General features: G+C 46.7%; 2 protein-coding genes across 8 annotated transcripts; one reads left to right on the forward strand and one right to left on the reverse strand.

The window, feature by feature from the left end:
• Window positions 1-163: 163 nt before the first annotated feature.
• LOC147060173 (sodium/potassium/calcium exchanger 2-like) lies at window positions 164-17,900 on the reverse strand. Of its 7 annotated transcripts, none has more exons than XM_085938990.1 (12): window positions 17,552-17,900; window positions 16,082-16,852; window positions 15,766-16,003; window positions 10,026-10,072; window positions 9,386-9,494; window positions 8,070-8,084; window positions 5,260-5,358; window positions 4,449-4,531; window positions 2,759-2,893; window positions 2,587-2,676; window positions 2,320-2,486; window positions 164-2,215 (listed from the first exon to the last, which is right to left on the reverse strand). In XM_085938990.1, the coding sequence occupies exons 2-12, from the start codon at window positions 16,649-16,651 to the stop codon at window positions 1,966-1,968; spliced, it is 1,803 nt and encodes a 600-aa protein (XP_085795116.1). In that variant the 5' UTR covers window positions 16,652-16,852; window positions 17,552-17,900; the 3' UTR covers window positions 164-1,965. The 7 variants fall into 7 exon arrangements, with proteins under 7 accessions (XP_085795116.1, XP_085795126.1, XP_085795081.1 ...); XM_085939000.1 differs by adding an exon at window positions 6,640-6,690 and having other exon boundaries at window positions 10,026-10,064; window positions 15,767-16,852; XM_085938955.1 differs by having other exon boundaries at window positions 10,026-10,064; window positions 15,767-16,852.
• A 3,179-nt stretch (window positions 17,901-21,079) lies between these two features.
• rpl34 (ribosomal protein L34) lies at window positions 21,080-22,169 on the forward strand. Its single transcript, XM_085939019.1, has 5 exons — window positions 21,080-21,173; window positions 21,524-21,595; window positions 21,670-21,769; window positions 21,841-21,944; window positions 22,033-22,169. Exons 2-5 carry the CDS (start codon window positions 21,531-21,533, stop codon window positions 22,115-22,117), a joined length of 354 nt encoding a protein of 117 aa, XP_085795145.1. The 5' UTR covers window positions 21,080-21,173; window positions 21,524-21,530; the 3' UTR covers window positions 22,118-22,169.
• The last annotated feature ends 415 nt before the right edge of the window (window positions 22,170-22,584 follow it).

Genomic DNA, 22,584 nt, shown 5'->3' on the forward strand with positions numbered 1-22,584 from the left:
TGTTTGCACGTTTAAAGAAAAAAAAAATACGGTATTGCTTCCATTTAAGAAAACAAATAACTTTAATTTGGAGTCACTCCGCTATCCAGAATTTAAACAAAACGGATGTTGTCACCACGTCGCTTTCATACAAAAAACAATACACAAGCTCACCGTTGCATATTCGAATCGGATCAGCTTTATTCGTTTCATTATATACTTTGTGTTTTTACATAGAGACAAATGTGTACATTTATAGGTTATATGGTTAATTTGTTTCTGTATATATGTACACGTGAAACCAATCTTACATGAACACCAAGAAAATAAAGACATTTACAGTGCAAAACCTTTGACTGGTGAATTGTGCCACTTCACTCACCTTTATCAAGCACAATCCAAAGTCCTTCGACGGCATCATTCAAGCAACTCTGGAGTTCACCCTTGAGTTGAGCGTTCGGACCTTCGAGTGCACAGAGATGATTGTCCAAACTGAAGCAAAATTAGCTGACACAACAAGCTTTAGAGAGTCACTTTGTGAATCTTCCATGTTTTTTTTGTTTTTTTTTGCACTTCAATACGTGAAAAAAAAAAAATGTTGGCAGCAGCAGCCCTACGTAGATTTGCTCAACGTGAGTATAAAAAAAGAAGTCATATCCAAACTGGGTTTGCTCGTTTGAAACAAAAATAGATATTTACAAAGTAAAACCTGCTCTCTGTTCTAATCAAATGCATAAAAGTGAAGAGTTCCGTTGTACAGTCGGTGGGTAACCAGCCCAAAAGAACTTGAACGCAAGCACCTTTCCTCCTTTGCCACCAAGATGCTGTACAGAGGTTGAGGTCAAAGGGCGTGGAGATAGAAAGGTGAATGGGTGCAGGGCAGACGCATGACAACACGTATATTGCTGTTTAATCCACATTCTATTCTCACATATCGTGATTAGGAGTTCTCTTTTTGCCAACAAAAGACAAATGGGTGGACTGTTTTTTTGTTCTAGTATAGCGCCTCTATAGGTAAGGAATGGTCATTGCAGCTTAGAAAGTGAGCTTGACTATAGAGATCACTGTTTTCTACGTCGAGACCGAGCACTGGTTTGCATGTAACACGGTGAAAAAGTGTACATTTTGGTATACAAGTTGTTTAAATGCGGATTACTACGACTCATCTGCGAGTGTCTTTTTTTTTTTTTGCGACTGAAGGCCAAAGCGCTACACGCGGACTAATCTATCAATTGTGACGCATTTACACCGACAAGTTCTTTTCAAATGGACTACTTTGACTTCATAATAGAGGCTTAGTGAGCCCTAAGTACTCATGCTTTTCATTCCAGAGGTCTTTTTTTTTTTTTTTTTTTTGCGGTGGTGTGAGTGTGTAACGTGTTATCTACAATCAGAAGGAGCAGATTGTCCTGCTACAGTACGTCTGACGCTACCGCTAATTATTTCATGGTAAAGTGTTCAAATTGAAAAAAAAAAAAAAATCCTCTTAAGAGAGAGTGCTGCGGTGAACAATAAAGTCATCAGAAATAAATCAGTCTGCCTTTTTTTTTTTTTTTTGGTTTGAAGGAGTCTTTTCCCGGTTTTCCGTCTTCTTCTTCTCCTGTGAGCAGCAGCTTCATGTGTACAAAGTTCACAGGAGGTGCTTCTCCTCAACCTGCCATTCGTGATAAGCCTGATCTAATGACACTAATGGCATGCATAATGCTTTTGCGATTTGGCCGGTGCGCCCGTAATGCACCTTCCTCCTCCTCACCAGCTAATTAAAGAACACAGAAAATCCACTCGGCCGAGACAAAGTTTGGTGTCGCTCGTTGGCATCTCCACTGCGCATTTGCTTCACTTCTCTTTCATCCAGCACGCAGGAAAGCCAATGAAGATGTTTTTTTTTTTTTTTTTTTTTTTTGTCGGTCGGAAATAGGGAAAGCTGAGAGCCGGGCCTCTGGGTGGGGAGGGAGGGAGGGAGGGGGTCCGCCCCCCCGCCCCCCCTCAGACCGAAACTGGACACGCAAGCACCCGGTCCTCCAGCATGACGCTGACCACCAGGAAGACGAAGTAGAGCATAAACATGATGAAGCCCAGCAGCTTGCTCATGCGCCACTTGCAGGCGGCGATGGAGATGATGACGAAGATGAGCATGAGGAAGAGCAGCACGATGGCGCAGAAGAGCCCGTTGGAGCTCACCGTCACGGGTTTCAAGCCGCTGATGAGCGACCACATCAGCCACGGGAACGGAAGCCTGCACCAAATACAAAACACTTTTAAAAATGTGTGTTTTTTTTTTTTTGAAAGAAAAACAATAATATAATGATCAAAAAGGCTTTTTTTTGTATGACGACGTACCCGACAGTAATGTCAAAGATGTTGGAGCCGACGGAGCTGGACACGGCCATGTCGCCGAGGCCCTTGCGTGCCACAATAACGCTGGTGATGAGGTCAGGGATGGACGTTCCAGCCGCTAATATAGTCAGACCCATAATCTCCTCGGTAATCCCGATGGTCTCTCCAACCTGCAAAAAGAAAAAAAAAAAAAAAGCTTCAGAGTAAATAAAGCCTCGTGTGCCGCTCGGGTTGTTTGTCGAGTGACATTTAGGTCGGTCGGCGTCAAACCTGGTGGGCCCACCACACCATCAGGTAGGAGAAGGCCGCAATCCAGCAGATGGAACCCAGGAAGGAGATGGGGAAGAACTTCTTGGCTGACTGGCAGAAGAAAGCAGCACAGGAACGTCAGCGGCAAATACGGATTCCCACGCTCTTGGCGACGGTTGAAAAGCACGCCTACCGGTTTCCTGACGTCGGGCAGCGTCAGCCACAGGGGGAGGACAATGGGGATGATGAAGAGGTAGGTGAAGCGCTTGCGGCCGGATTCGGGCCATGACAGGCTCAGGGGCTGGTCGTCTTCCTCCTCGTCTTCCGCCTGAAAGCCAGTCAGCAATTTTCACGCCTCGCAACACCACGTTACATTGCGGTTTTGGTGCAGCGCTGATTTTTTATTCCATTGCGGTGATTCTTTTTTTCGCACAGAATCATGTCGAAATAAGCACATGCGAGGAGTGAGTGAGTGGGGGAAAAAAAAAATCAGGAAAACAGAAAATAAATCGAACAAACCCAAGAAATTCTTCATAAAACGCTGATTAAGATACAATCTATGTTCCGTACAGCAGATGGGAGGAAATGTGGAAAAGAAACTTCCAGAAAATTGGAAAATACCCAAAAGTCAATTATTATCTGGCCTGACACCTTGGGGGGTGGTCGTGCCCCCGCGACCCCCCCCCCCCCCCCCATCCAGCTCTGCCAGCGCTTGCGCGTATCTGCAAACCTTCGTAAATTGAGGACTGCCTTGTAAATAGATTTAAAATGAACCCCAAACCTCACGTATGATATCATTTGACAAAGAAGGCATTTTGGTAAAAATGAATTAGTTTTATCAACATTTCAATCAGTTTTTTTTGTAAGCATTCTCGTTGTTATTCTTTTACCCAATTTAATTTTTATTTTATCTTCTTGAACTCAGAGGCAAACGCTTAAGCCAGTTAGCGTTCGGCTAGCTAACTGTACGTCATCATTGGCCTCATTTGCCTCACATTCAACAGTGTGCAATGCCAGTACGGTGGCCCCAAAGGACCCAAAATAATTGCGACATCGCACGTGTACACATTGCATGGTGGCATTATAGCTCGCAACAGGAAGTTGCCATTAATCTATTTATGATTGGATTTAGTCGCATGGGGGGGGGGGGGCTCTCTAGTTGGCAAATGCCAGCCCGTCAGGAGCTATTCCTGTAGACCGGAGACCCCCCGCCAAGACCCCCGCTTAACGTTGTACCCGCTGCAAGGCAAATATGACATTTGATCCGATTTTTGGACTTTGATAAACGTGCTTCATTTACATGACATTCATCCACGTTCGAATGTAAAGATGGTCTTCAAAGGTATTCAAATGGGATGTTATTTCCATCTCATAATCCACCGACGATACATTTGAGCTTCTCTAAAGAGCGGATGAGTCAGAAATTGCCTGTCGCCGCTTGCAATTTGCAAGCTTTAGGTTCCTCATGAATATTCAAAAAAGGCAATATTTCGATGCAGCACAAGATGATTTGACTAAATAAATAAACGAGGGTGGGGGGGATTTTGGTTTAGCTCCCAGGAATTTGCAATTTGACCTGCGCTTTCCCTTTTCTCTCCCAACGCTTGCCAAAGAATGAACAAATGGTGTGACAGCACACGGAGCTCCCGGCGTCTTCCTGGATCACACAGACAGGTGCGCTGTGGGAGGCGCTGCCGAAAATAGCCACAAACGCCGACGCCCCCCCCCCCTGATGTTCTGGCAGGTGACGCCAGAAAAAGCTGCTTCCACTTTTGAAGGGGATTAAAGGACGACTTTCCGAGGTGAAGTGTGGGGGGGGGAAGAAATCAAAAGTTTGGACAGCCCTAACGGTCGCGGTACGGATGAACGGAGATGTTTCTTACCGTTTGTCCTTCCTGGCCCGCTGTGCCGTTCATGGGCGGGGCCGCCTCCACTTGCACGCTGGAGCTGTTTGGCAGGTTCTTATCTGTGCGGGGGGGGCACCAAGTCATCCAATTGAATTAAAAATGCAGCCAATCAAAAGCTGTAAACGCCTTGGTGTTGACTTCCATCAAAGCCCGCCCAAAAAAAATAAATAAATAAAAACAAGCTCATCTCCGTCCTCGCGAGCCGGGCTGGCCTACGATGAAGAGGCTAACACGTTAATGCGTCGCCGTTAACATAATTCCGCTTCACTTTGATTGCGGCAATGAAAAGCGATTCCTGCGGCCTCCTCCGCCTCATCCTTCCTTTCAAGTGACACTTGGCGCGCATTAGCGGCTGGCTGGCCTCAATCACGTCCTAAATAGCGCTTGAACAATCCATTTGGCAATTCTTCATCACGTTGCCGCACCACGCGTCTAGCTTTCAAGTTCTTCCACAACCAAGCGCAGCAGGAATGAGTCATTTTAACTTCGCTCGTTACCTGGCGCGCATGTCAACTGGAACGGACGTTCGCTCCTATCGATGGATACACTTGTCAAAAAACGATTTGAATTTGGAGTTAACTAGCAAATCCGAGCAGATGGCGCAGCTTTTGTGGAGAAAAAAAAAAAAATCTAGGCTGTGAATCTTGGCTACTCCCGTTGAGGAGGGAGACAAATGCCAAGACGTTGGGAGGTGGTAAAGTTTCGGCATCTCACACTCAAACAGTGTGTGCGTGTGTGTGTGTGAGAGAGAAATAGAGTCATGACAGTGTGTGTTGGCAGTTCCTACCTGAACGGCTTGCGACTCCGTTGGCCTTCTCGCTGTCCTCTACTTGGCATTTCTTTTTCGCGATCTTGTGAAGAATGGACGCTTTCTCACGGAATTTTCCTGCAAAACACCGGCAGGCGGGGGGTCGTTAAAACGCCGAAACGAGCTAGCGCGCCGCTGACTCGGAATCGGAGTTTCTTTCTCTGCCTTTGTTTGGCAGCAACGAGGCTGCGGCGTCTGGGGATGGCACGGGTCGGGAAAAAAAAAAATGCGAAAGGAAAAAATGGAGGTCGATGAAACGCTACGACCTTAGTGTGACCTCGAAACTTAACGCCAAAGTTCTCACGCTGGAGGTTTTCCTGTCTTTGTGATCTTTCCAATAAAGTGATGTCATTATTTGGAGCAGTAATTGATCCCAATATGAAATAGAATACCATTTTTTTTCTTTTTAAAGAAGAGCAAGACCGCATGCGTGGCCTGCCTTCAACCAATTAGCCTTTTGCGATCAATAAGTTTCTCATTTTTTGGAGCGCATGGGTGATTTGACGCTGTCAATATGCGCTCGCCCAACCACGTCAGCACTCGTCTGTGACCTTCCGGCAAAATCGTTAGGCACCACCAGCCTCTGTCTCATCTCACCATCGCACGCACACACATGTTTCACGCACGCTATTTTGTTTTTGTCTTGCGTTATGAACGTAAAGAAAAATTACGTTTAATAAATTAATTTAATAAATAAATTAAATAAATTTAATAAAAATTAAAAAAAAAATTGTTTCTGTGGATTGGTCGCAACAAGTGTGCTTGACATCACAGCCTTTTTCCTGATTGGACATTTCATCACTTCCAGTAATTTAAAATGTTTCCTGCAAAAGCCATTTAACATGTGCGCATTTGAGTTGCGCAATCCATGTGAATATTGAGAATGAAAAAAAAAAAAACATGGTAAGAAGAGTTTCAAGTTGTCATTGTTGTTACACCCCCCCCCCCGTGAGCTCTGCCGCTTATGAAAGCGGATGACTCACTGAAAATTCCGCCGAGTGGAAACACAGAAATGAACGATGGATTTCTCGATGAAAAAAATGTATGAAATAGAAGAAAAGACTCCGTTGCAAGGACGAGTGACGGTCGTGTTACTACGAGCGTGCCTCCGATGAGCATTTCAAAATAACGATTCAAGAATGTCACACGACACAGATTAGTTCAAACAATCATGACGTGACCAAAAATTGGACGAGACGATTTGCACTTTGGCGTTGAAATGGCAGAAAAAAAAGAAAAAAAAAGCTGCTGCGGCAATGTCAGCAGGAAAAACAAGAAAGCAAAATAATAAATCCATGTAGATGAAGAAAAACCCAAAATGGACGCCACAAAGAACTAAAAAAAATTTTCAGGGCTTACCTTCCTCAGTCATTGAGTGATAATATTTTAGTTTCCCATAAGTCCCAAGCTCTACAAGGCCACAACAAAAGACAAGGAAGGGGGAAGGGCAACGGACACACAGAGAAAAGGAAAAGAGTGAACACCACTGCGCGCGCGCGCACGCACACACGCAGGAAAATCCAAGTCATCCCCTGCAAAAAAAAGTGCCAAGCAGCAACAAAAAGCACGCTGCCAAGACGACGACGACAAGTCAGAGTCATGAGTGACACATCTGGAGGTGAGCGTGCGGAAACAAAAGCAAAAAAAAATGATGAGTCCTCCTCTCCTCCTCTGCCTTTCACGTTCAAAGGTCAACTTGTCCCGTGACCTCCGATACAAACTTGAACGGATTTTTGCGGATTACGTTTTATGATTTCTCGTGTTTATTTGGGCTTTTTTTTTGGGGGGGGGGGGGAATTCCTGCCAGGCCGGGCCTCGAGCTGGCATCGGACGAAGGGAGAAATTCACTGCACTCGTTACAAATAGAAAAAGGAGGGGTGAGGGAGGGGGGGGGGGCTGTTGTTGTTTACCAGGGGCCCTCTTGTCCTTGTGGAATGCCCTCTAAAGCTCTGCTGAGCCATTTGACTGAGTGCATGCATACGCAGAGTGGGAGCTTCAGTCTGAAGCAAAAGATGAAGAAAAAAAAAAAAAAAAAAAAAAAAAAAAAAAAGCTTTTAGCATCGATTATTTCACTTGCCTGGTGCGAGCGTGCTCACAGGAAAGATGTCTGTGTAGGTGCAATGTACACATGATGGATGGTGAGTCACGCCTACGTGTTGGGCAGAATTCAAGATTCGGTATATACCTGTCCACGCGTGTGACCTTTTGATTTTTTGGGGGGGGGGTCCGATGAATGGTGCTAGCATAAGGTGGTCTGCTCTCTCAGCGCCACCGCACGTATTTTAGCCGAGTCAGGCTGCGATTGTCACAGCCCTTGCAAGACAATTTGCGCAAATGGGGACGAAATAAATGTCAAAATAAAAAAATAAAAATATGAAAATAATACATAAATAATCATAAATAAGTTTAGCTCATATTGCTCAGGTGGTCGGATGCAGATTAAGCGTACATGCAAACACGAGCGAGGTTATCTTTAATCCCTTGTCAGGTTGATTGATTAGAAATCCTGAGGAAGGTCAGCCATCTGGCCGGGACATGAACTCCATCGATGCTTACGAACTGACTGCTAATAACCAATAAAAGGAGGGAGAGGATGGGCTCGGTGAAGGGGGGGGGGGAATGATGGGCACAAAGAAGTCAAGGGAAGGGAGACGGATGGAAGTGCACGCTTGACCGTATGGGAAAGTCAACAGGACATAAAGGAGATATCAAGAGTTTCTTCCGGGTTAGGGTTAGAATGATAGAAAAAAAAAAAAGGGGAGGGGGTAACAGAAATAAGATCAACTCACCAGAGTCGGCAAATTCTGAGGGGGACAGTAGCCGAGAGATGTGCGGAGACAGAAACACATAAGATCAATCCGAGCACACAATTTGGTTTCGAAGTCGACTGGGAGAGCGTTCAGAACAAACAACAAGCGGCCTCGCAAAACGTTATTGCAAAGAAAACTTTTTGGGAAGGTATCGCCCATGAAATGGACACCTCACGTCTCACTTAGTCAGAGCGTGTGATTTCTTCAAAGTCACGACAATGAGAAGAGTTCTGATTCATAATACATGGTTATTTGAGAAAAGTGAAAATTATAGATGCCTCTGTAGCAAACTGAAAATCTGCACTGGAGACGGAATTCATCTTATATTGTCTGATGACGACAAACACCGGACCTAGATGAAGGGGGACCTGGGGGGCCCTTGCCTCCCTTGCTAAATATGACTTTTTTTTATTTCACAATATTTCTGGGAATTTATTTCACATTTCCACCCACTTCATAAATATTGTTATTTATTGAAGAATTTCTTGGGTTTGCGGAAAAAAAAAAAAAATTGCGGACCCCCTGAGATATCCTTGCCCCCCTCCCCCCCAGGAAAAAAAAAATCCTTCTTCCGCCACTAACATTAAATGCAAACTCAGACCTCCTCCTCAGCTCTGCAGCGGAGACAACTTATTTTGAGAAGTGCCCATGAAATATACATGCCCCCCTCCCTGCCCCCCTACCCCGTGCGCTCCACTTAAAAGCCCGCCGGGTGTATGCGGGGGATCCGCTGCACCTGCTCAACTCCCATCGAGCAGCCCAAAACGCTGCGTTGTGCTTTTACAACAGATATTCAGCAGTAGTGCATTGGGGAACAAATATTAGAAGCAAGTAGTTCCCACCTCTCGTCATCTGCAGCATGACGAATGCATTACTCGCTGAACTAGATCCTAGCTGCTCTTTATTTAGTTATTTATTTATTTATTTATGTTTTTTCAAATCGCTCAGACAGATTGATGGATATACTCAGTGATGCAATGCATGCTAATTGCTAATGGCTGCCTGAAAGCCCATCTCGGCGCGGCGTGCTAATCTCTCCTGAGCTGACTCCTTTCCAGGCTTGGCTCAGCTCTCAAGGACCGTAAAGACTTTTCAGGGAAGTTCCCCATGACAAAATTTTTATTTTTTTGTTGGATTCTTATTGGTTCTTTTGACCAGCGCTAGGTTCTTTTTTTAGAGATAGCGATCAGCGTCATTAAGCATGTTTGTTATTGCAGATTTTCAACATGTTGAAGACTTTTCAATAGACAGCTTTGTCTTCAAGTTCCAAATTGGCCAATAAGTGCCAAGCTCACCTTCACTTAAAGGGTCCAAGGTGTGGATCATGAGCTGGAAAATGCTGTTCCTCATCAAGCTGTTGTGCAGGGAGGCCGAGCTGCCCCCCCTCTGAAGACGAGGTCTGGCCTGCGAGGAGACGGACACGGTGTTAAGAATTCTTCTAGGTCGCCAAATCGACAGCGGGTACGTTAGAAAGTCCCGTGTAGCTCTGAGGGAGGAACAACTTCCCCGAGAACGCTCACGGTTGGAATATGATTTGTTAATCCGCTCTTGCATAAAAACCAAAGTGGAACCTGCAGACAATGTGAATAAAATAACCCATCGATTTCTAACACGAGGCCTTCGGGATGCAGTCAAAATGGTAATGAAGTTCTCGTGAGCTCCACCAAGGTCACGCTTGGTTCCCCGTTCAACTTTTTTGGCAGACTCGGCGCTCCACTGGGGCAAGTAGGAAGCTGAAGCGGTCGGTCTTACTCACAGGTGACGAATCGCTCGTCGGTATTCCGAACGCATCGCATCTCCCGTGCGTGTGGATTTTGTGTTTTGCCGCAAAAGGGAACGACTCCGGCTTGGATGAGTTTTAACACAAAGTCACGGTGTGGTGGGAGACAGACATGTCATTTAACAGCCGCACAAAAAAGGAGACAGGACACCTACCGCCAACTTGCCGTCATCCTCGGGCACCCCCGGACTCGCCTTCTCATCCAACACAAAGAAAGAGGACGATCAGAAAAGAGGGGGGGGGGGGGGAAGAGAGAGAGAGAGAGAGAGAGAGAGAAAAGAACAAGACAAAGATGTGAAGCATGCCGCAAGCAAACATACACAGACGTCACATCACAGTTACAGCTGAGATGAAGATGACGATGAGGACGACAGAACACGTTTGACGGGACAAGTGTTTTGATAAACGCAAACTTTGGATGATTTCAGTCTTCTTCCCTACACTGCCGTAATTTAAATGTCCCAAAAAGAAACATAAAAGAGACCGCGAAGTTTCCAAAAATATCTTTAAAAAAAAAAAAAAAAGGAACATTCAGTAGATCCAGGAAGAGCTTTGACAAACTCAGAGGAACAAAAAAAAAAAAAGTGCAAGTGGCAAGTTGTCACACGGAACTTTTTGTGACTCAGGCCTTCAAACAATCACTCGCTCCCCCCCACCATCCTTGCCAGCAGGCATTCTGGCACGTCTATTTTTGAAAGGCCAACAAAAAAGTGGCGCTCGTCGCAGGGAGGAGAAAAAAAACGTGCGTATGTGTGAAACGTCCCTCTGAAGGCTCACTTGCGAGCACATTTACTTCGACGGCCGAGTGTGGAGGCCTACACAATTTGCTTTGTACAAAATGCGATATGCCCGGTCAAACGAACAAGATATATATATATATATATATATATATATATTTTAAAGTCACTTGAAAACAAAGCGACCTGATTCTAAACCATACATAAGAAGAAAAAAAAGCTCTTGAAATGATCTTAAAATAAATTCAGAAAAACTCGGAACCGATTATCTGTTTCCCGCCTCCCATTCGTCTACAAAACAAATCAAGACCTTGAAATTGCGCAATTTCCACAAAAACAACCCAAAATAATTAAAATAAACAGAAAAAAGCTGCGGCGGAGGGAAGGGGGGGGGGGGGGAGGACTTCAAGCTGATCACTTCCCGGGCTTATTCCTTGCACACTGAAAATTGAATTGCTCTTTTTGGCTCGCTCCTCCTCCGCGGAAGTGAGTATGGTGCCAGATTGAGCTCAACTACTGGGTCGCTCGTTGAGACAACGTTAGATACTATGACTAATAACCACACAGCGGGATTAGTATGTTTCTGCGCTTCTCTAATACCCGCGATGTTACATCAGGACGCTTCTTGGGATCGGCTCAGCTGCTCAGAGACGGATGAGCGGGATGACTCGATGGACAGACGGCCGGATGAATATTCTCGTGCACGTGGCGCAACGCTACGGCGAATTATCGTTTAGTGTTACGGGTATGAGCACTTTCATTCCCACGTCACAAATTGCCAGCAGATAAACTGGGATTTTCCATTAGGATCTCTTCACATCGGATAGGAAGCGATCTTTTCCTTCTTATAAACCAGTGTGGTCTGAAAATGATGACGTAGCAGTTAAGATTGTGACGTTGCAGCTATTAGTAGCTTTATGTGCTGCGAGTTGACTGTCGAAAAGCGACTCGTGCAAATCTTCCGGCAGTCTGCTGGAGCGTGAGAGAACACCCTCCGAGATTTGTCCGTCTCCATCAGCCAGTGCCCTTTTCTTTCCATTTTGCCTGGAGATGATAATAACCATCTTTAAAGGGGTGGGTGGGGGAGGGGGGGATAAAAATTTGCACAAGTCAAGAAGCCGCCCACTTGCTAATTAGTAACCCCTTCAATTTTTTATTTTTTTTTCCCGAGCAAGCAGAACTAATTACAGAAGCTGCCACCGTGGCTGATTTCCCACAAGGCAGCGCTCGGCAGCTAAAATTGCTTCCTCTCAACCCGCCCACCGACCAATCAGGTGGCGGCTTCTGGGAGATGCACACAAGAGGACGGAAACACAAAACTGCTGCGCCGTATTTAAAAAAAAAAAAAAGCAAATTCAGCACTCGAGCGGGCTTCCTTTGACGCGTTTCGATAAACCGGAGTCATCGTTAGCGGTTCTGTCGATTGGGTGGAATCGATGGTGCGTTCAAATGCGCGAGGAGACACAAAAACACCGGTTGCGTGTGCAAAAAAATTGCAAACGCTGACTGCTGACTTCAGCTGCCAAATCGGCTGGGGAAGGGGGGGGGGGTCGTGGCGTTGTTGCTGAGGGTCCCCGGGTGTTATTTCATGCGCCGGCGAGATAAAGATCCCATTGCCCTTCCACATGATGCGTTTACAGTGCAGTTATCTAATTCGACCCTCGCGTTCAGAAATAGCTCGGGATCGATAAAGCTATCAGTTTCTTGCTAGGCAATCAGACTCGCCATTTAAAAAAAAAAAAATCATAAAAATAAACAGACAACTCCTACATATAACGTATAAGGTCTTGGGTTTCCGAGAATGCACATCCGTGAGAGGATTTGACCTTGGTGTGATTTTCAAGATCAAAACTAACTGCTGCTTGCCTTGGGGGGGGGAGGAGCTGTCCACGGTTCTTAAATGGAAACAAACACTCGGTCGTGGACTCGTAATGAGCTACACTTTCAATTTCTTCGAATTCAAGCGCCCGGCAGCGTTAGGTGAACTCTGAAGAGGCCGCCATTATTCATCGGGAATCCAGAAGTGGACCGCACAATGGCCGCATGCATGATGATCATTTGTTTTTTTTTTAAATTGCACGCGGCGATTTTTAACTCCTCTTGGATGCGCTACAAAATGCTAATGCACAGGAGAGAACCACCGTAAGCAGCACCTGGGATGTAAATGAGCTCGCCGTTATTAGCGATTGAATGAATGTGGCTGCAAACAACAAGGGGCTCCGGGCTATTGATGGTTTAAGTCCAGTCATGCTGCAGCTGCATTTGGATGATACAACTTTTTTTTTTTACCGTCACGCTGGGATCAAACTCAACAGCTTTTCTATTTTTAACACCTGCAATATTAATCAAGTTGGCCACACATAAAAAAGACAGCTTAAATGTGCTTTCCTCCCACTTCCACAACTTCCACAAAAATAGCTCATCATCAAAAACAAATATGGATTCACTTTTTAGCTTGGCATCGATATCTCTTGCACTTTTGATACCCACAATTTAATTGAACATAAGAAATTGCAAAAAAAAAAAAGACCACTCTAACGCAAATGATTTGCTGATATGACAAAATGCAGTAATACAGCGCCATCTACTGCCCAGGAGGACTTAGTTTCCTATGCCCGAAGTCAGATTCTTTTGCCATAAGCCTCGGTGTCTGGTATGAGCCCAATATGCTACCTGGAAAAGAAAAAAAAAGGCGATACATTTCAGAAAACAAGGTGATCTAATGATTTTTTTTTTTTTTTCACCGATTGTAGCTTCCCTTCCTCTCTTCCCCACCAGACCAGTGAAACTAGCTGGGAATGACTGACAAGTTGACAAAGAGGAGCACGTGACCGCGGGCAGGATCTTACGTGTCAAGTTGCACCGAACGCGACGGGCATCGTCGACGAGAAAGGAAACGCCAGCGCTCTGGCTTTGTAAGCCATCATTGAAGCCCCTATCCTGACCAAACAAAAATATCGCCTCCGCATTGGCTATTTATAGCCGACTAATGCTGCGAGCAGAGGTCGCAACCCTTCCATCTCAGCAGATGCAACATCTGCCTCTTTGCGCCGGCAAGTTATCTGACGACGATGGAGGAATCTTAACCGGCTTCACGGTGCAAAATATTTTGGGGATTTGCCAATAAAGCCGATGCGAGGAATAAATGACATCACTCCCAGGCTCGCCCTACAAAAACAAAGTATCATTAAATTCTCTCATGAATGCATTTTAATGACCAGGACTGATGGAAATGAGTCGGGCGAGGGTCAGAAAAGGCATTAGTTATCGAGTGACCTCATTTGCCCCCGCCCCTTCGCTATCAAACCGTGACTTTCATGGCTTTTCTTTAATCAGAACTTTGGGCGGGCACCTGGCTCGACAGGCGTGAACAGCTGGCAGAATAAGAAGCTTAGCCCAACGCGTGGCAGTTACGATACCGTGCGCCGAGACTGTCTACATCTTGACGGATGCGTCCTTGCATTTTTTTTTTTGCCCCCCCCCTCACACCACAACAAATTTAACAATAATCACTTCCTGCGGCGCTATGGTCCAAAGCCGTCGTTGAGATTAACCCGGCGACCGAGCGCCCCGTTAAGTAAACAAAGGTATTAGGCAGCAGCGGTTGGGATGAACAAATAGGTAAAGACATTCATCCAACATCTGTGCTGATCAAATTAAATCGCATGCTGTGCGCCGGGATTAGCGCAATAAAATTCTGCTGCATGACTCTGCTGCTTTTGCACGACTTTTGAGAAAACAGCCTCCGGGGGGTTGAGAGAAGATGAACTATCAGGACTCCGAGCGTTGTTTTAGGGAAGTCTATTTTTTTTTATCTTTACAAGTCGAAATTAAGTTTCAGTCATTTGGTGGGGTGATAAACAAGTGTTTGCTTTGCCCTTTTAGGTTGTTAATGAAGGTAACAAAGATGCATTTTGTCACTGGGAACGTGTTAGCGTTAGTTTTATTAGCTTTTGTCGCGGCACACCAAAGCAAACAGTGTCTTTGCTCGATTTATTTGTTCTTTTTATTTTGGCAGAAAAAAAAAAAGACCCCTTACCGAATCATAAATATGATTTAAATTTTGGTTGTGACTATTTTCCACGACTTCTAATTTCAAATTCACTTTGTTGCAGTGACTATTTAGCATCACAATGAAAATTCGAGGGCCCATTGTGTATACATGATTAGACATTCATAGAATCTTCTCAATCGGCATAACTACAACGTAGCCTGTGATGACCCTTTCTTTGACACCTTTTTACCGTCCTCGCTTATGTTTCCGATGGATCGCGGGAACATCGCCGGCTGAGCTGACGAACCTTGCCGCTGTCTGTCTATCTGTGTCACAATTTGAGTGCATGTCACTCGCCTGCTAAATTGCCAATTAAAACCCAAAATAACACACGTGCAGACATCCCTAGTGTCAAGACTTGATTAAAAATGGCGGCTCTTTGGAAGATTACGCTTCAATTAGGCGCGGGCGGCCCTGTGCTGCCCTAATAAACCCGGACGACTCGTCTGACCGCGAATGCCGCTCAGTCGCCTCCGGCAATGAACCGCCACGTCTCGGAGCGTCTACGATTGATCGAGCGGCACACGCGCAGTCGGCGGCGTCCGCTCCCACAATGCTTTGCGGCTCAAGGTCACCTCGCTTGTCTGGCACAGAGCCGGCGTACCTTCCTCCTCCCCCCTCGCCTGTCAAACAAACCCATCGAGCGCGACCTTGTGCGACATCCCAAAAAGTAAAAAAAAAAAAGCGCCGCCTCGTCCTACTTCCTACTAGTGAAAATCTGGAGAAATAAAACTGCTGGGAGCAAATCCTGCCGTAATAAAGGCTTTACGGGACAATGCTTTCCAAAATTTCATTCCTCCCCCCCCCTCCCTCATGTCACAATGAAAGCTAAATCCGTGTGGATAATCTGCACGCTGGTGTCCGGCGGTGGGACGAGCCGACTTGACGTTTGGCGCCATTGTTAGCTGCTTAACGCACGCGCGGTTGCGACTGTCATTCGGGCAGGGGGAGACAATCTGGAGTTCCGAACCCAGGTTTGACTTGTTTTCGTTCCGGCCGACATGATTTGAAGCGTAGCTCAATCAGCGATGGCAAGCTCGATGATATGGATGTGCGCATCCTCAAAGTTGCCTTTTGGAGAAGATGAACAGAGGAGGCCACTCACCTTGGGCTGCACCTCCACCTCCACCACTTGGTTCTTGTTCATGCAGCCTTTGACGAAGCCCTCCACGGTCCCGTTGAACTTCATGAAGATGACGTAGGCGGCGTATCCCGACAGCAGCGTGATACTCTCCCACACGGAGATGAAGTTGTCGAGGAAGAAGACGATGAGTAGGATGAGGTCCAGGATGTAGAAGGAGACGTCGCGGAAGAGCGGCCACCACGTCAGGTTGAGGATCTCCTTGGAGAAGATGGCGCACATGCCGATGACAAAGAGGATGTTGAAGACGGCCGAGCCCACGATGGTGCCGATGCCCACGTTGCTGTGCGAGATGAACACGCCGATGATGGAGGTGAAGAGCTCGGGAGCCGAACCGCCCGCCGCCATGAAGGTGGCGCCGGCCACGTCGTCCGAGATGGTCAGCTTCTCGGTGATGACCGTTAGCGCCGGGACGAAGAACTCGTCGCACACGATGGCTAAGGCGATGAACATGTAGATCATGCCGAACATGTGGAGGATCACCGCCCCCCGCCGCCTCTGCTGGATGTTGAAGAGGTCCGGCGGGTATTCCCCTTGGCTTTCGTTGCCACCCGCTGTCCATTTCGCGCCATCCGACCCGTTGGCCTCCTTCTGCTGCTGGCTGAAGAGCAGAGTCCTGTGGGGCACCGGCTGGCGGAGGCCGTCCCGGGAACCCGCCGGATCACCCGGAGCGGCCGAGTTCCACGTCAAGGCACAGACGGAGACGGCACTGGCGGCCAGCAGGCTCACCGCCAAGCCTAAGATCCGCACCGGCCTGAGTTTTCTCCGCAAACGGCAGAGACCCCTCCGTTTGCAAGCAGCCTCCGTCGCGGGCTGCGGCTCGGCCGGCCCGACGCACGGCGGACCCATCTCTGCGTGCTTCTGGAGCCGCCTAGCTCTCGCTGGCTCGGTAGGGTGAGGGGACAGTCGGGCGGCGGGGAGGGGGGAGAGGCGGGGGCACGGGTTTTACCGGAGATGGTAAAACATGGCTTTGGCCTCAAATGCGTTGAAAGGACTTCTGGTACTTTCCTGGATCTGGCTTGCCAAATGTTGCCTTCATATTAGCCTCGGCTGGATCAACAACAGAGAAGAAAGACATTGTGACAAATTGACAGCACATGAGTTTACCAGTGTTGTCATTTCAGGATCTCATACGACTCTACAATCGAAAATAACCCATGACACACCGAGTCATTTATTTTGGACTTATTTTGGAGACTTTGTTGAACCGTGAGAACAAAATGTAGCTTTTTGGTGCCTGGGGGGCAATGATGACACCATAAGGGGTGGAAATGAACACCTACTGTACCTCCGTTTCTGCGGCCTGACTCGATTACCGAGAATAATAATAATCCTCATAACTAAACATTGCACATCGTATTCAACATATGGAAAACTTGGTAGGGGCAGATGATTTTTTTTTTTTTTGGCCTGCGCCAAACTGCGCTAAGAAAAAAAATAACAAGAAGGCCGTCGGGTACGGGGCATCGGAACCGTGACGACGCTGCTGAAAACGGCTCATCGTTGTTATTATTATTATTCCTCATTTATGTTGACGGCCGTAGCCCGTCTGAGCTGCCGGTGACTCTGCCCTTTACTGATGCGTTCGCCCTCTCAGCTGTATTCAATGACTAGAAAGAGGAGGAGGGGGGAAAAAAAAAAAAAACAAACAGGGGAAAAAAAAAAAAAAACGACCCAACGTGTAATCTGCACGCGGAGGCGCATGACGCGTGGCGGCGCGGCTGCAAGACGTGTGAGGTCTCGTCTTACCTTGCCAGCAGCAGGTTGCAAATTCACAGTCCGGTGCCCTCTTGCTCTCATTCAGCACAAAAATGTCACCGGTCTCGGCTGTAGCGATGGACAGAGGTGGAGCTTTTGACAGAGAAAGAGGAGGTGGAGGAGGAGGTGGAGGAAGGGGAGGGGGGAGGGGGGGGGGGGGAGATGCGCACGCTTCCTCTCTCTCTTCACAGACTCGGCTCAGCAGCATCCATTCCGGCTCGGATGAAAGCAAACGCATTAATCGCTTCAAAAACAAAAAAAAAAGGCAAATGTAGCCAAGTGACGCGCTTAGCTGGTCTGACCACGTGATCGAGATGTATAAAGTCAGGTAAAGAGACCCCCCCCCCACCAATCTCACGCCAGGTTGAAGCTGTTTCATGCGAGTGGCTTTCGGCTGCATGTTACCGTGGTTACCGAGCAATGACAGCTTTTCCCACTTTTCTTTATCTCCCCCCCCCCTTGGTCCTGCTTCAGGCCGACCGATGGGCATAAAGGTCATTTCAAGGTTACACGCGAGACACAGCAGGAGGGAGACGGCATCGTCACATTTCGTCCGCCGACTGCAGCAGTGTGCACTGTGGATCAGGGATGGGCAATGCTCGGGGTGGGGGGGGGGGGACAAAAATGTTATTTTAATTATGAACAAAATCCATTCATACTTGCAAACGTGCTCTTAATATATGTATGTATGTGTTCCGGGTATATGTTTGTAACAGTATAAATATATAATAAATCACAATTGACTAATTTTATTGATTGACCTTCACCCATCTCTTCCCGACCGGCCTTCTGTTACCTAACAGGAAACACTGGTGCAGATCACATTAACGGGCCCTACCTCCCTGCTATCGACACTTTAGTATGATTTGAAATCCTGAAAAAAATAAGTTTGAGATCGAAATGAAATGTATGCGAACGTTCATTGTGCGGCATTGGTCGGATAAAAGTCCGCGCGAGGCCTCGGAGGAGCCCCTCGGAGGAGCCTCGCCGGCAACCTCATCAACTTTTCAACTGCTGAGTGGACATGTGAGGCAACGAGGAGGGGATGCTCTCGTGTGAGTGATAGCGGGACTCGTTATTAAAATGCACTCAAAGATGGCTTCTTGGAAAAGTCCATCTAATTAACGCACGCCGTCCTCACGCCAGCTCTCCCGATGACGTCCGTCGACAGTTTTGTCATCGAACCAGATCCCTCCGGGTCGTCAGCTCTATTCACCCCCCCACACCCCCAAACAATGGCTTGGCAGCTTCGCCGCTCGTGTTCTGGCTGCCTTTCCAGCATAAAAAGTGTTGACTGGTCACACGTGGGTCACGAAGGAGGGGACGGGACGCGGGTGATGGGGGGAGGGGGGGGGGGGGGCGTCCTTGTTTTGATTTGACAAAAAACAAGAGAAATTTCCACGCCGGTCGTGCCGCGCCCCCTTCTGAACGGGCACACCCGGCCCACCCCTCGCTCGGGCCCGGTGGCTAAATCCGAGCCTTTGTGCTCCACATAGTTGTATGGATTTGTCAGCAGTGGGGTGGGGGGCAACAGGGGGGGGGGGGGGGTGGATAGAGCGATGATAAGCAAACGAGTTTTTCCAGTCAACGAGGAAGGACAATTGAGCGAGCTCTGCCTCGCTATCGAGCTGGCGTGATTGTAAAGGTCTATCAATAACCGGTTTCTCTCACATGCAACGCTTCTCCCGCGGATGAAAGGCCGGAAGCCTCAAATCACAGGCTGGGCTCGCACCGATTGCCGCCCGCCAAAGCAAAACCCAGTCAGCACAGCTAAAAGGCAACCGGGGGGATTCCGGGAAAAACAATCAATCAGCGAGGCTCTTAAAATGGCCGTGTGAAAGTATCGTCGATGACAAATGCGCCCTGTCGTCGCGAATTTAAAGCGCGAGGGGGGGGGGGGGGTGGAGTGGAAAGATAAATCTGTTGGGTTGCAGCGAGGAGATTAATAAATTGATAATCCTCAGGCAGGTTTGATGGATACTGTAAGTACTGGAGCTGAAAGTGACATCCTGCTTGAAGGACTTTGCAAATACTAAAGGCCAAACAGCACATGTATATAGCCTATACACTGGCGGAGCTAGGATTTTTTTTTCTTGTGTAGGGGGGGGGGGGGGGGGGCAAGGAGGAGTCCACAAAACAAATAAAAAAAATATGTACAAACCCAAAAATGTTTTATGTTCACAATATGGGACTTAATGGGGATAAAATAAATCTGGATACTATGAGTCAATGATCTGGCCTGGTACTTGGGGGGCGGGGGGATCCAAGCATATATGGGTGTGGGGAGGCAGTGCCCAGTCATCCCCCCCTGGTGGTCGTCATAGATTATAGAACTAACAACTCACAATAATACGGAAGGACATGGAATGACCTTTGGCAGCGGAATATGGCCGCTTAATATTTCATGGCTTTCCGTGGGCAGGAGACAAAAGAGCAGCCAGATGTGCTGACGGACACACGGGAAGCTTTGGAGGTCCTGTGCGAGCGAAGCCCAAATTGATACGAGGGAATACGATAAGTAACAGAGTACAAATACTTGGCGATACGTGAGGGTGGCAAAGTGTCAAGTGAGGGGAAGGGGGCGGGGCCGAGCTGTGATTCTATTCTAATCGCACTAGATTTATTAAACGGGAGCAGCAGGTTTAAATCTCAGCAGATTACATGGGATTCCCAAGGAGAAGTGAGGGTGGCACTAGGGGGTCAGGGAGGATTGCGTAATTGAATGTGCCTGAGGTTATGGCTGCGCCAGTCAGCTATGACAAGCCCAAAAATAAATAAATAAACACAATATGGTACCATGGGTGCAGATCTTAATCGATTAGGACGTAGTCTTTTGAAATGATTACATTTGAAAGATTAATATGGTACTCGTTTTTTGTACTACGCAGTGTGTGTGCGTGTGTGATAGCCTTCAAATGAATCTTCTCGTGAAAAGCAGGTTAATCCCCAATGCCCCACCTCGCATGCAAATCACATTGTAGGGGCAAAAGCGAGGCACGGGGGCAAAAGCTGGCCCGTCAAACCAAATTAAGGGCAGAGTTTTGGTTTCTGGTTCAATTAATTTCTTCCTTCACAATAAATTTGCCAGAGGGTTTGCTATTTTTCTTCAAATTTATCACAAGCATATTATTATCATTATTATTATCATTAGTAGTAGTATCATCATCGCAAAAAATAATTTCAAAAAAGAAACAAGTTTTCATATTGACTTTATGCTCAGCAAAGTCAGTCATCACTGACGTCGTGCAAAAAGCTTGCCACGATCGCCATCTGTCGGTGGACTTTAGCAAGTGCCAGTTTGTCTTTTTGCTTTCAGATGTGTGCAGGCAGTGTCATCAGAATCAGCTTTAATAGCCAAGTTTGTGCATGCCAAACAAGGAATTTGACTTGAAAAAGCAAATATATTTGACTGTTGAAAGTATTTTTAACGTTACTTTTACTTAAAAATCAGTACTTTTGCTTTTCCAAGCTAGAGTTTAAACACAAGCGTCTGTATAACAGCCATGCAGTACATCAATAGCACCAGTAGAGGGCAGGGCAACAACCGGCATGAAGCCGCTTAAGCCTTCCACATCCGCTTTCGTCCTTCCTCTTCCGGTCACGGCAATAGCAGGTAAAGCGCTAATAGAAACTTGTGCAAATCGCCGATTGCAAATCTGTTTCAATCCGCCCAATTGGCGTGTTTAACATCGATTCCACAAATCAGGGATATAAAGAGTATCTCGACACTCTTGTGTGTGTGACTCTTTTTCTGTTCGGCGGCTAAATTATTGCTATTGTGATGAATAATCGGCCAGCTGCCGGTTCACATTTTTAAGCGTTCGTTGTAGCAGTAAAGCAACATTGATGAAAACCACACCAAGTCACGTTTGTGTTTGACTGTATTTTTTTCTCAAGGAGGTAACATTTGTTACGGTGACGAACGTAGTCGCCGTTGTAACGCCAGTGTGTTGTTTATGCTAGCTTCAAAATGGTGCAGCGCCTGACTTACCGACGTAGGTTGTCCTACAACACGGCGTCCAACAAGACCAGACTGTAGGTGCCCGCCGCGCTCGAGTGTTTGAAGCCGCTTGTACAGTCGTGTAACGCCCGCCTGCCCCGTTTTGTAGGTCCCGGACGCCTGGCAACCGCATCGTGTACCTGTACACCAAGAAGAGGGGCAAAGCCCCCAAGTCAGCGTGTGGCATCTCCCCAGGAAGACTGCGCGGAGTAAGTGGAAGGAGGCTTGCCAGGTGACTTGATGACATGAGTCGGTTCTTACTTGGTTTTACATGTTCCAGGTCCGGGCTGTGAGACCTCAGGTTCTTATGAGGCTCTCCAAGACCAAGAAGCACGTCAGCAGGGCTTATGGAGGCTCCATGTGCGCCAAGTCTGTGCGTGACAGGTGAGGAGTGCAACTTGGAGCGAGTGAGAAAAAAAAACAACTATGCTTCCATCTCATGATTAAAAATAAACAACTCACCTTTTCCTAGGATCAAGCGTGCTTTCCTGATCGAGGAACAAAAGATCGTCGTCAAGGTGCTCAAGGCGCAAGCACAGAGCCAGAAGTCAAAGTAAATTGTTTGTTTGTAGTGCCACAATCAAAATAAAAAAAATAAAAAAACACAAAGTGATTGAGTGGGATGATCTCATTTTATCAAGTTGATGTACAATGTACAGAACAGTGCTTTGTGGGCTCCCTCTAGTGGTAGATTTTTTTCTTTAAATACGTGGATTCAATAGTCCAAAAATAATTTTGAGGGTGTTGGTACTAGAAAATCTTTGAGCCACTTTTATAAAGGATCCAATTAAGTTCTTTGCTTTTGTGTTTGCCACTTGCTGACACAATAGCGTTAACATTAAAACACTGAAATATTTCCAACTTTTAATTAGATTTGTTTTGAGTAAGTTATGCATTGCAGCGGTTCTCGAACAGAGGGACTCCACTTGTTGAATATATTTGAAACATTTCATTAACTATCTAGATAGTATTTGACATTTTTCTAATAATTGGTAAATTGGTAGCTACCAAACAAAGTTGGGCC

This window comes from Syngnathus leptorhynchus, chromosome 2 (genome assembly GCF_054491065.1).
Source record: "Syngnathus leptorhynchus isolate UIUO chromosome 2, UIUO_Slep, whole genome shotgun sequence".
Taxonomy (NCBI): domain Eukaryota; kingdom Metazoa; phylum Chordata; class Actinopteri; order Syngnathiformes; family Syngnathidae; genus Syngnathus; species Syngnathus leptorhynchus.

What these genes read in the sequence shown, in the direction of transcription:
- LOC147060173 (XM_085939000.1), bottom strand. Translation starts at nt 16,651, where the DNA reads ATGGGTCCGCCGTGCGTCGGGCCGGCCGAGCCGCAGCCCGCGACGGAG. An exon ending in TCACTCAATGACTGAGGAAG is followed by an intron (nt 5,359 to 6,639) that starts GTAAGCCCTGAA and finishes GGTGTTTTGCAG; the next exon opens with GAAAATTCCGTGAGAAAGCG. An exon ending in TGCCCGACGTCAGGAAACCG is followed by an intron (nt 2,677 to 2,758) that starts GTAGGCGTGCTT and finishes TTCTTCTGCCAG; the next exon opens with TCAGCCAAGAAGTTCTTCCC.
- rpl34 (XM_085939019.1), top strand. Translation starts at nt 21,531, where the DNA reads ATGGTGCAGCGCCTGACTTACCGACGTAGGTTGTCCTACAACACGGCG. An exon ending in CCCCAGGAAGACTGCGCGGA is followed by an intron (nt 21,770 to 21,840) that starts GTAAGTGGAAGG and finishes TACATGTTCCAG; the next exon opens with GTCCGGGCTGTGAGACCTCA. An exon ending in GCCAAGTCTGTGCGTGACAG is followed by an intron (nt 21,945 to 22,032) that starts GTGAGGAGTGCA and finishes ACCTTTTCCTAG; the next exon opens with GATCAAGCGTGCTTTCCTGA.